Source organism: Miscanthus floridulus, chromosome 16 (assembly GCF_019320115.1).
Source record: "Miscanthus floridulus cultivar M001 chromosome 16, ASM1932011v1, whole genome shotgun sequence".
Taxonomy (NCBI): Eukaryota; Viridiplantae; Streptophyta; class Magnoliopsida; order Poales; family Poaceae; genus Miscanthus; species Miscanthus floridulus.
The window spans coordinates 99,663,925-99,674,855 of record NC_089595.1 but is presented as its reverse complement, the minus strand read 5'-3'; the positions used below and the strand labels follow the sequence as shown (position 1 = coordinate 99,674,855).

The following is a 10,931-nucleotide window of genomic DNA, read 5'->3' as shown; positions in this document are numbered from 1 at the left end:
AGCCTAAACCAGTCAGCCAACAGTGTTTTTCTCTCACAATAAACCAGCACCAGCCAGCCCAAATCAGCCCAGAAACCGACCAACGAACATGCCGATGTGCCTACTCGAGTTTGCTCTTCATTAATAAAATGTTATTCGCAACTCCATACAACAGTGACTCCGTGGCCCAATGGATAAGACGCTGGTCTACAGAATCAGAGATTCGTCGATTCATTCTGTTCTTTTCACCATTCCAAACTGATTTTTCTTTTCTATTTTCACCGGACTTGACTCTTTTTGTTTTTTTTCACCTATATCTTTATTTTTACCGTGTCAAACTGATTTATATATTTTTTTTCTTTTACCTATATCTAGTTTCTTTACCATGCCAAACTGATTTTTTTTTACCATGGCAAACTAATTTATCTATTTCTTTTTTTTTCACCGGACTCGACGTACTCTTTTGTTTTTCACCTATATCTAGATTTTTACCATGTCAAACTTATTTATCTTTTTTTATTTTACTTATATCCATTTTTTTGCCATGCCAGACTTATTTATTTTTCCATTTTTACACCGGACTCTTTTTTCACAAATATCCAGTTTTCTTTTACCTATATCTAGTTTCTTTACCATGCCAAAATGATTTTTTACCATGCCAAACTAATTTATCTATTTCTTTTTTTTTCACTGGACTCGACGTACTCTTTTGTTTTTCACCTATATCTAGATTTTTACCATGTCAAACTGATTTATCTTTTTTAATTTTACTTATATCCAGTTTTTTTGCCATGCCAGACTTAAATTTTTCCATTTTTACACTGGACTCTTTTTTCATAAATATCTAGTTTTTTGCCCTAAATAGCCCAGTTTTTTTACAATGTTAAACTATATATTTTTTATTTTACTAAAAACTAATCTATATCTATACTATAAAAGAACGAAGGAATTGAAAATAGTCTCTCCCTCTCATATTCATATCCGTCTTAATTCTTATATCTTAGATCTACATTAAAATTAGACCCAACGCATATAAAATTTTAAACGTGATCCAACATGCCGACCTAGCCAGAAAACTCCTAAACGTTTACGCGTTTTGGAAACGTTTACGCGTTTCTCTCTTATGACCGCGCTCCCCTCAAGTTTTTTTTTTCACCGGTAATTTTTCTAGCCACCCTTTACAATTTTCCACCGATGCCGATCCAATCCCTCCATCTATGACGTTAGTTATTACTCCGGTGATAGATCGATGCCAAGTCCTGCGACCTCCTCTCCCGTCGCCTCAGCCTCCGCGTGGCCCGAAGGCTGGAGCGGCCGCGGACAAGGCAGCGGCAGTGCTGAAGGAGGAGGTGAGCAATGGTCTCTCGGCCCCTTCCATTCGCATACAGGATGGCTGTCGAGGTCCTGCTGTCGTGTCTATTGTTCTAAATGTTCTCCTGCTCTTGAGTCTTGGTGATTATTATAGCCTATAGGATGTCTGCTTCAATTTTGCTAAGCTTTTGACACATAGGAACTGACTTCGTGGAGCAATCTGAGTTGAAATAAAGGTCTTTGTCACCTCGGTGCTACGATCTTAGGCTTAGCTTTCTTCAAGGATTCTGTTCCTCATAGGTATGATTTGATCAGATTTGAATTTTTTGTTGACGTAATATGAGTTTGCAATTGGGCAGGCCGCAGGTGGGGAATGAGAGAAGCTTCCAGTTGACTGAAGAAGACGTGCTTCGTGCTTCTCAAGCTGTGCTTCCGATTGCAAACTCCATGATATCTACGGCACAAGTGATTTTCTCAAGCTGTGCTTCTCGACTCTCAAAGTAAGCCCCAAATTGATCTGGCAGTACCGTAAGAGTCAAGAGACATTGTTTTTCTTAATAATTTTAGGAGCCTGTGTTTGCCGGAATTTCAGGTACTGCCTGTACTTTTGTTCGGTGCTAAATATGGGGGCCTTGTTACAGTGTGGAGGCTTGTAGCTGCAGGTATAATCGAATGCACAAGGTACAAAGCATCCAGTCTTGGCATGAGTGTTGTAATATAATGTTGTGTTTGCTGCAGACTGCAGGATTTTTCACCAGTTTTACAGTCCCAAAGCTATAAAGCTGTTATTCAAGTCAAATTCATAAAAGAGGCATGATTCATATTTAGTTTAGTTTTCACATGGCCATCCGAACTGATGGGCAGTCATAAGTTAGTTGTTACTCTCTATCTTACTGACACAGATTTGTTTTTCCTCCACTGCTAATACCATGACTCATTTAGACAAGAAGGTTTTATCACCATTATCGATGAACTGTACAACCATCATTGACATCTTATTTGTCTATCTGCGTAATCAACTGATGATCTTTTCCATGTAACTGAGGAAGGTCCTCTTTTTTTATTTCGAGAGAGGTAACCGATAACCCAATCCTGGTCGTGTAAAGCCATTTTTTTCAAACACTATGGGCTGAAGATATGTCTCAATGAATTTTGATTTGATACATGCATATGCATGTTTTGCTTTGGGTTGCGGGGACATTGTTTCTCTCTTTTCCCCCTTCTTTTTATACATATCACTGTTCATTCCTTCTATTCTGTATTCTTTTGGTAGTATGTCTGTGCAGCTAGAGTTGAAAGGAATGATCTGATGATGTGTCTGATTTGGACCAATTAGATTAGATGTGACATTAGGCTAAAGAATGTTTTGGCACTACGCCGATGCTTACTACTAATAGCTGTTCATTCCTTCTATTCTGTATTCTTTTGGTAGTATGTCTGTGCAGCTAGAGTTGAAAGTAGTGATCTGATGATGTGTCTGATTTGGACCAATTAGATTAGATGTGACATTAGGCTAAAGAATGTTTTGGCACTATGCCAATGCTTACTACTACTTGCTGTAAATCAAGATTTGTTGCATAATGTGTTTTCAGAGAGCTCATGCATATGAGACTTTGGAAAATCCAGAGCCTTAAATTTCTACTGTTACTCCAGGAAAGACAGCAAGCATGCAAGCTTGATTAGAGATCATTAATCAAGGCCTCCCACTACACTGACCTATAGGCTCATTTAGATACTGACAAGGTAAGATGAGTTTTCCTTGCAGACATATGGATGTTAGATTTGGGGTTTCGTGCCTGAAATTGTTAATGGTAGTCATGTTCTGCTCATCCTAGCACATCACAGCACAAGGTGAAGCATAGCCGTTATCTACCTAGCTGGGATCTTACTGAAGTGAAGAAAATAGAAAATCAGTCTTATGTGGAACTTTTGTCAGAACTGGAAAAGTTCAGACAAGTTCAGAGTTAGGGTATGTTGTATGCATTAGCAAACAATTATTTTTTTTAGGTCAGTCTTATTGCCAAGTAATGTCATGATATCAGCATATATAATTGCACTGGTACCAAGTACCTAGAACGTGTTAGAGCTAAGTGTCTTATATATCTATTTCTTTCATGAGCTGTGCTGGTTTGCCAGCATAGTGAAAGAAAATATGTTTCTTAACCTGTATCTGCATATGTCTCAGGCCATTTTCCTTCTTGGGAGTCTTATAGAGAACTTTGAATTTCCTCACTTAACGCAAATCTGTTAGGTCGGAAGATTAACTTTCTTTTATACAATGCCATTTGCTGGTCAAACTAGATGGGATTATTCCTTAACGTAATGTATTTTTTGTTTTCTCGATTTTGTCCCATCTTTTTCTAACTTGTTGGAGCTACTGACCTTGCAGATGTAATTTTTTTAAAAAGGAAAACATGATAGACAAAATTTCTATTTGATGGTACATGTGAACCCATGGATTCAGCTAATTCAATATATAATGGATTTTCTTGTGGGTTCAATAATACGACCAGATCGATGCATACACAAGGAAATATTGGGATGAAGAAATATCCCAATGTTGCTCAAAACACCATGGTTTTATGCTCTTATAGTCTTATTACATTGAATTCTTCCAGAACCTCTTCTCTTTGAACCTAGAGATTAAAGAAATTTTTTATACTTACTTTCCCATTTGTAATTATGAGTGATCTTGTTGATTCCATGTTGCTGTTTAGATTAATATAGATTGTCCATTATTATGTGCTTATGAACATGCCATAATATTTTTACTATTGTGTTGTTATCTGAGGTTTCACATACCAATCAGTACCTTGTGCTATACATATAAATCATTCTGTTTTTAATTGAGCTAAAAAATAGTTTGAGTATTTTGTTTCTTTGTAAATGCAATTTTTATCTTATTATTAGATGTGAAAAGTCTAATAAACTTATCTATAATTTCGTTGTTATTTTTGTGAAACATAAATTTTATTTTTGTTTACAGACACACTCGCACATGTATTATCTTATCAATTCTTTTCTATATTACATGTTGCGTTAACAAAATAAATTTGCAGATAAGGTCTCATATCCAACAATCTTAATTTTTAGTATAACTAAAGAATGTCACATGTTATTATAACGATAAACACGTCACGTGTATGTTCACCCCGTAGCAGGATACAAAGGACCTAAGACTGAATAAGAAAAACACCATACCATGAAAGTATTGTTCGACGAAGTTGCTATTGCTCTAGCTACTGCACCGTGCACAAATGACAGTGGCCATTGCTCGTCAGTGAGCACCACAACCATTGAAAAGCCATCTCATACTACTCAAATGGTAAAGCCATCTCATACTACTTCAAATGGTAAATAAGTACAGTTAACGGGAACCCAACTGATATCAGAACCATGGAAATTACTACAGCATTCAGCTACACATCTCCCACAAAACTATCGTTTCCATTACTTTGGCAGGTCACTTGCGCGCTTCAGCCTTCCTCTCTTCTTTGGCTGCCAACAGTAGCAAGTGTCAGCACGTAATGTGGAAGAGCGTTATGTTAGCTCATTAATAAGCATGAAGCAAAAGTTGTTCCTGTTTATTTTGATTTAACTTGAATAAAGCACGTGTAGTGACAAAGACAAGTCGTTGGCTTAATGGAAAAGCATGTCAGTGTAAAATTTCAACGGCAGCAGCAACTGGCAATGCAATCTGCCAACAAGATTAAGTGCGTGTTTAGTTCGCGAATTTTGAAAATTTGGTACGGTAGCACTTTCGTTTTTATTTGGCATTTAGTGTTCAATCATGGACTAATTAGGCTCAAAACGTTCGTCTCGCAATTTCTAACCAAACTGTTCAATTAGTTTTTTTTTCGTCTATATTTAATGCTCCATGCACGTATCGCAAGATTCGATGTGATGGCTACTGTAGCACTTTTTGGGAAACTTTTTGAGAACTAAACGAGCACTGAATGTTAATAGGTGAAGGTAGCAAGAGACGTACCAGCCTTTTCCTCTTCTCGCTTCTTCGCAGCTTCTGCTCTTTGTTGACGAACCAAAGTAAGGCGCTCTACATTTGCAAAAGGATAAGCAAAATCATCAGTGTTTTGCAAGTGATCAAGCAACACTGTAAGCAAACATTTGGTAAAATGTAAAGTAGCTTATATTTACATATTAGAAGCGAGAAACTATAAAATCAAAAAAAGGAAAGGCGGATGCGACTCATATAGAACTATTCCTGCTGGGGGTACAGAAAGGATCAAAAGTGCAGCAAATAGTATAACATGGCAGTTGGCAGTAAATGCATCAATGATCACCTACCGTGGTGCATTTATGCGAATAACAGAAATACGACCCAAGTCACCCAAAGTCCACAACTACGATATCTAATCTTAAGAACAGAACAATGTCTCACCTAAATCTTTCCTAGCCTGTTCTGTTTTTCCTTGCTCTTGACGCTTCATATGGCGCTCATGAGATTCCTGTTTTTCAAGCTCCTCTCTGCAATAAGAATACTTGTAAGAACAATGAAAATAAGGTCATAAAAACTGGGGGACTTCAAGAACAAATGATCTTTTCTCCCATTTATCTTTAGGAATACTATATATTACAAGTTAGAGATAATGATATGACAAGAGCAACTCCTGAAAAAATCTCAAAACATTGCGATTGTCTAATAATCTGGAGTGTAAATAGCCCACCTTTGGTGTCAGTGCTATTGGCAAATAATTTACCACTTTCTAATTCAATCATCATTATCAGCAAACAGTTTCGACAACAATATTCTTTCATGGTTTACAAACATTAGAAATATGATATTTACAAAATTGTATATGAAAACAAAGCAAACATAGCATGCAGTACAAGATGCACAATCAATTGACAGAAAGACAAGTGTATAAGCCCACCTTTCACGCCTGGAGATGTCAGTTGTCTTACCAATCTGTGACATTACAAAACTAGTCAGCTTATAGAAGTATTATACTATTATGAAACGAAAATGATGAAATGTTAGCAACAGAAAAATGTTATGAAAGAACTATCCTAACAGGCAAAATGTTTAACTTTTTATTTAAAGCCACTACTAGCAGTAGCAGGTTCAGTAAGTACATGGAGTAAAACGATTTTAGCATGTTTTGCTGTATAAATGCATGTGTGTAACCCTTATTCCAACTCACCATATTTGTACAGCATCATACCTTTGCTTAATATATATAGTTCATGAGTAAATTTTCTTCTTAATAAAGCATATGCATACATGTCTAACAACATCATTGTCCATTGGAAAACATTGTATTATATTTGAGTGCATAGGAAACAAAGCACTAAGTATCACACTTACATCAATGTCCTTGACGTTTATATTCTTTGATTTCACCAGGTTTGGATTCTCAATCTCGATCAGACCTTCTGTACCTTTGTGTTTCTGAGGACGGTAACAAAAGTAGATCATATGATCAAACAACAATGAAGACTTATGGAATTTGTATATTTCAAAATGATATAGTATCCTACTGGTTTCGCAAAATCTTCAGATTCTTCTTCTGGTTCCCCCCTTCTATTGTAGACATCCTTTTCATCATGCTATATTTTGATTGCAGAAACAAGCCAACCACCAAAATAAGCATCAGATATCATATAATATGCGTTTTGATTAAACAAAAGGCAGGCTAAGCTCATTTGTTTTAATCAGTTATGGACAGAATTAAACTACAGTAACGGATCAGAGCTTGGAACACAAGTTTCCTGTGCGAATTAAGCAAGTCATTTGTTCAATCACAAGTAAATTTTGTTGTCAAGTTCAGAGTCAGAGAGAAAGAGAAGCAACAATTGTTAACTGAACATCAAAATAAATTGTTGAAAGAAAAGGGTGGAAACCTTGTTAAAGGTTTGTTAACTGAACATCAAAATAAATTGTTGAAAGAAAAGGGTGGAGACCTTGTTAAAGGTCCTAGGACGGCCTGCTGAAGTACCAGCCTCTGCATTCAATTCCACATGAATCATATGAGATGAGAGATTATAAAAAAACAAAAGGCTCAGTTCGCTAGGCTGAAATATCAAATTAAGCATAACAAACTGTTTAATGTTTGTTCCACCAAGTTACTTTGTTCAGTAAGGAGCAGCAGCTAAGTTTGGTGTGCCAAACAACAAACTGTTCAACAGTGCCACCTTAATATCATCAAAATCGATAATGTGTTGAACATCTACTGGTTGGCCACACAGAAATATCTTCCAGAAGGAAGATGGACTTATCAGAAAGCATCCATGACAGTACACAGATTATGTAAAAATGGTTAATCAAGAGGAAATTCAGTTAAGAGTTGTTCATAGTCATAGTTATCCCACAGCCCCTGAGCATCTACATCCACTCTGCACAATGGATCTGAATGGAACAGTGAACAGCCTACAAACTGAGCAGTAAAACCTCGATCATGGCTGTCCTTAATTTCAAGTACACTGCTACCACAACCAATCAACTACTCCCCACAAAATAAAAAAGGTCAACGTATGATCGACGTAGTGCAAGCATTCAAAACGCCGTAAGGGCACACAAGGCCTGATCGAACAGAACAGAGTGCAAGGGAGAAAACAACTCCCGCCCCCAATCGCCCTTCCTACATAAACACAACATTTTGACGCTATATAAGCAGCTTGTACCGCGACCACACAAGCCAACAAGCAACCAACTAATCAAGGCCACTCCGCTCCACCCCCGCCTCGCCGATTGTGCGATCGGCAATCGAGCCACAAAAGGGGCCAGTAAACTGTAAACCCTACCCTAAGCCGTCGAAAGCGCCGCCGAACTAAATTGCAAACCGAAGGGGAAGGCGAAGGCGCATTGCGTAGCTCAGCGTACGTACCGATCTCCTCGGGGCTGGAGAAGGTGCGCTGCCCCGTGGGCTTGTGCTTGAACTTGCCTTTGGCCATGGACGCGGACTGCGGCGGTGCCAAGCCCTTCCTTCGGCAGCTGCCTTGGTTCGTCGGCGTGTGGTGGCCTATTGGGTTTTCGCCGCGGGGGTTTTGGTTCGCTTTATTGCCTCTACTTGGCGACTGGCGAGGAGTTGGGAACCGAACCGACTCGGAAGCCACCACCTGCCTTGGCCGCTACGAATCCTGCAGTCACGCTGGTTGTCTCTGGTCGTAGTCGAGTCCGAGTTCGCGTTGTACCAGCGCGACACGTAGCTTTGACTGCTGATAATTTAATTTTGACTTTATCTTTTCCGAATACTTGGATTTGCGAATTGATGAAGTTCATCGATATTCGACGAAGTTAACAGAGACCTGTGCACCTGTTCTTTTTCAAGTGGTTAAACTGCGGATTTCTCACAATTCATCGGGGACGCGATTGGTTAACGAAGAATTTAGCTTTTGGCGGAAGTTTTCTCAAACGAACAGCCCGAATGGTTTTGGTTTCCTTGCTTTGCTGTTTTGATTTCCGCACACAGCAGTTTTTCTTTGATGAAGTGAGCTAGCCAAATTGGCTCTCCGCAACGAGTGAGGTTAGGCTCGCCTGGCTGAGCAAGGTCTGTAAGGTTAGCTTCACATTCAAACATACCCTTATACTTTCAAATTCTAAGTGTATTTCTACTATTTGCGATTATTGTATCCTTAGAGAAGGTTAGGTGCATTTCTACTATTTGCGATTATTGTATCCTTAGTGTCGGTGTTCTGGACCTGGGGGGTCCTTAACCAACTAGTGAATTTGTCCTGCGTGTTTCCGATTCCGGATGGTGATGCAAAGAGACACAAGGTTTATACTGGTTCGGGCAATTCGAGCCCTACGTCCAGTCTGGGAGATTGATCTTGTATTCCTTGCACCGAAGTGCTTGTAGTAGGGGGTTACAAGCTGGGGAGAGAGGGAGCTAGCCCCAGGTCTCGGCGAGGTGTCGTGTGGGCTGCTTGAGACGTTGCTCTTAGGCGGCTGGGATGTGTATGTGTGTGTTACAAGGTGTTCTTCTTCTTCCGTCCCCCTCTAAGTGGCCCAAGTCCTCTCATTTTATAGTTGAAGGGAGGACAAAGACAGTACATGTGCTGACTATACGGCGTCGTGCCAACAGGGGCGGTGTGTCCGAGCCCTGTGGCCTGTTCCTGTGGCGGCGTGGTCGTCGGAGTGGTCCGTCCTTGGAGCACTGGGGCGACGTGCTGGTCACGTCCGACCCTGTGCGTCATGGGAGCCCCTGGGCTGCCTCGGAGCAAGCGCGGCGGCCAGGGCGCGGATCGCTGTGGATTGGCGGCGCGTGAGGCCGAGGCTCGGTCGGTGCCGAGGCTACACCGCAGTGGGGAGTCTCGGTAGACACGAATCCCAAGGTAGCCGAGACCCTGGTGCATAGTGCTGAGGCCCGGAGAGAGCGGTTGATCCGGGGTGCTAGCTTGGAGACGGTGATGAACCGGGCCAGGCCGTCCATGTCGTGTTGTTTTCGAGGCGGGGATCGCGGGGCACAGTGCAGTGTGGGCGCTGATCGTGGGCACAGCGTCAGGATACAGTGACCGGTAATCCCCGCCGTGCCCTGTCTCAGCCGGTATGGGGCTGATGCGACCTCATGTCCCGTCGGCCATTCTGTGGTGTCGAGCCATCGTCCGGCTGAGATTGCGGGAGTGGTTGACGTATTAATGGGACATGACGTGCTGTCGAGAAGACCGGCCGAGGCGGGGGCGACGGACTATGGATAAGCTGGCCTTGCGCGATACGGAAAATGAGGCCTCGCGCGAGACAGAGGATGAGGCCTCGCGCGAGACGGAGACCGGACTCCTTGCCGAGGCCTTCCGTGAGAGGCCTCGCGCGAGGCGGAGATTGTACTCCCTGCCGAGGCCTTCCGTGAAGAGCCTCACGCGAGGCGGAGATTGCGTCAGGACGCCGAGACCTTCTGCGCGAGGCTCAAGGCAAGGCGGAGAGCCTGGTGGGCTCGGACGTGGCCGGTGAGGGGCCCACGGCTTGCCTTCTAGCTTTGTTTTTTTGATGGGACTTAAGTGACCTCTTTGATGTTCGCTCGGGGTACCCCGTTCTACGGTACCCGACAGTAGCCCCCGAGCCTCCGGGGGAGTGCGTGCACTCTCCCTGAGAGTTTGCCGAGGCTTGGTTTATACCCGCTCCCGTAGGAATTGGGTTTTGTTTCTTGAGGTTTCGGTGGGTGCGCGCGAGCGCACCCGCCGGGTGTAGCCCCCGAGGCCCTGGAGGAGTGGAGTTACTCCTCCAGGGGCTTTTTCCATTTTCACGTTTGAGCGAGGAGTTTTTATCGCATTTGCCGAGCCCACAAGCGCAAGTTCGGGTCGCGGGGGGTCTCGGCGAGGCTGCAGGAAAAGCCCTCTAGCCTCCGCACGGAGCGAGAGGTCCGTCAGGGGTCTCCCTGACTTTGGGTACGACCCTCATGCTTCCTTTTCGCTCGGAAGGAGGGGTGGAATGTGTCAGGCTACCCTCGATGGGCACGAGCGTGGGCACTTCCGGTGAGCTGTTATCGGGTAGTTCGAGTAGAGGCCCGAACCCCGTTCGCTAAGGGTCGGCTAGCGGTCCGGAGACGCACTCCAAGAGTACTAGAGGGTTTCTCTAGTGGGTGCCGAGGCTGTTCGCTGGGCCTCGGTGGCTCGGTGCCTCCCTATGGTGGGATCCCATTCGGAGACTTCCCTGCCGGTCTCGGACACGACTTAGGACGCCCCGAGCG

The 10,931-nt window shown here is 42.6% G+C and overlaps 1 protein-coding gene and 1 long non-coding RNA gene across 3 annotated transcripts; one reads left to right on the top strand and one right to left on the bottom strand.

Annotated features, from left to right (window-relative positions):
- The first annotated feature begins 1,159 nt into the window (after positions 1-1,159).
- Positions 1,160-4,072, top strand: LOC136514048 (uncharacterized). The gene is made up of 3 exons (XR_010773510.1): positions 1,160-1,328; positions 1,650-1,790; positions 1,883-4,072. It is a non-coding gene; the product is annotated as an uncharacterized lncRNA (long non-coding RNA).
- Positions 4,073-4,430: 358 nt separating this feature from the next.
- Positions 4,431-8,320, bottom strand: LOC136513735 (uncharacterized). Of its 2 annotated transcripts, none has more exons than XM_066507696.1 (8): positions 8,136-8,313; positions 7,213-7,253; positions 6,790-6,858; positions 6,617-6,700; positions 6,183-6,217; positions 5,690-5,775; positions 5,279-5,344; positions 4,431-4,788 (listed from the first exon to the last, which is right to left on the bottom strand). In XM_066507696.1, exons 1-8 carry the CDS (start codon positions 8,200-8,202, stop codon positions 4,754-4,756), a joined length of 483 nt encoding a protein of 160 aa, XP_066363793.1. In that variant the 5' UTR covers positions 8,203-8,313; the 3' UTR covers positions 4,431-4,753. The 2 variants fall into 2 exon arrangements, with proteins under 2 accessions (XP_066363793.1, XP_066363794.1); XM_066507697.1 differs by lacking the exon at positions 4,431-4,788 and adding an exon at positions 4,798-5,003 and having other exon boundaries at positions 5,247-5,344; positions 8,136-8,320.
- Between the last annotated feature and the right edge of the window lie 2,611 nt (positions 8,321-10,931).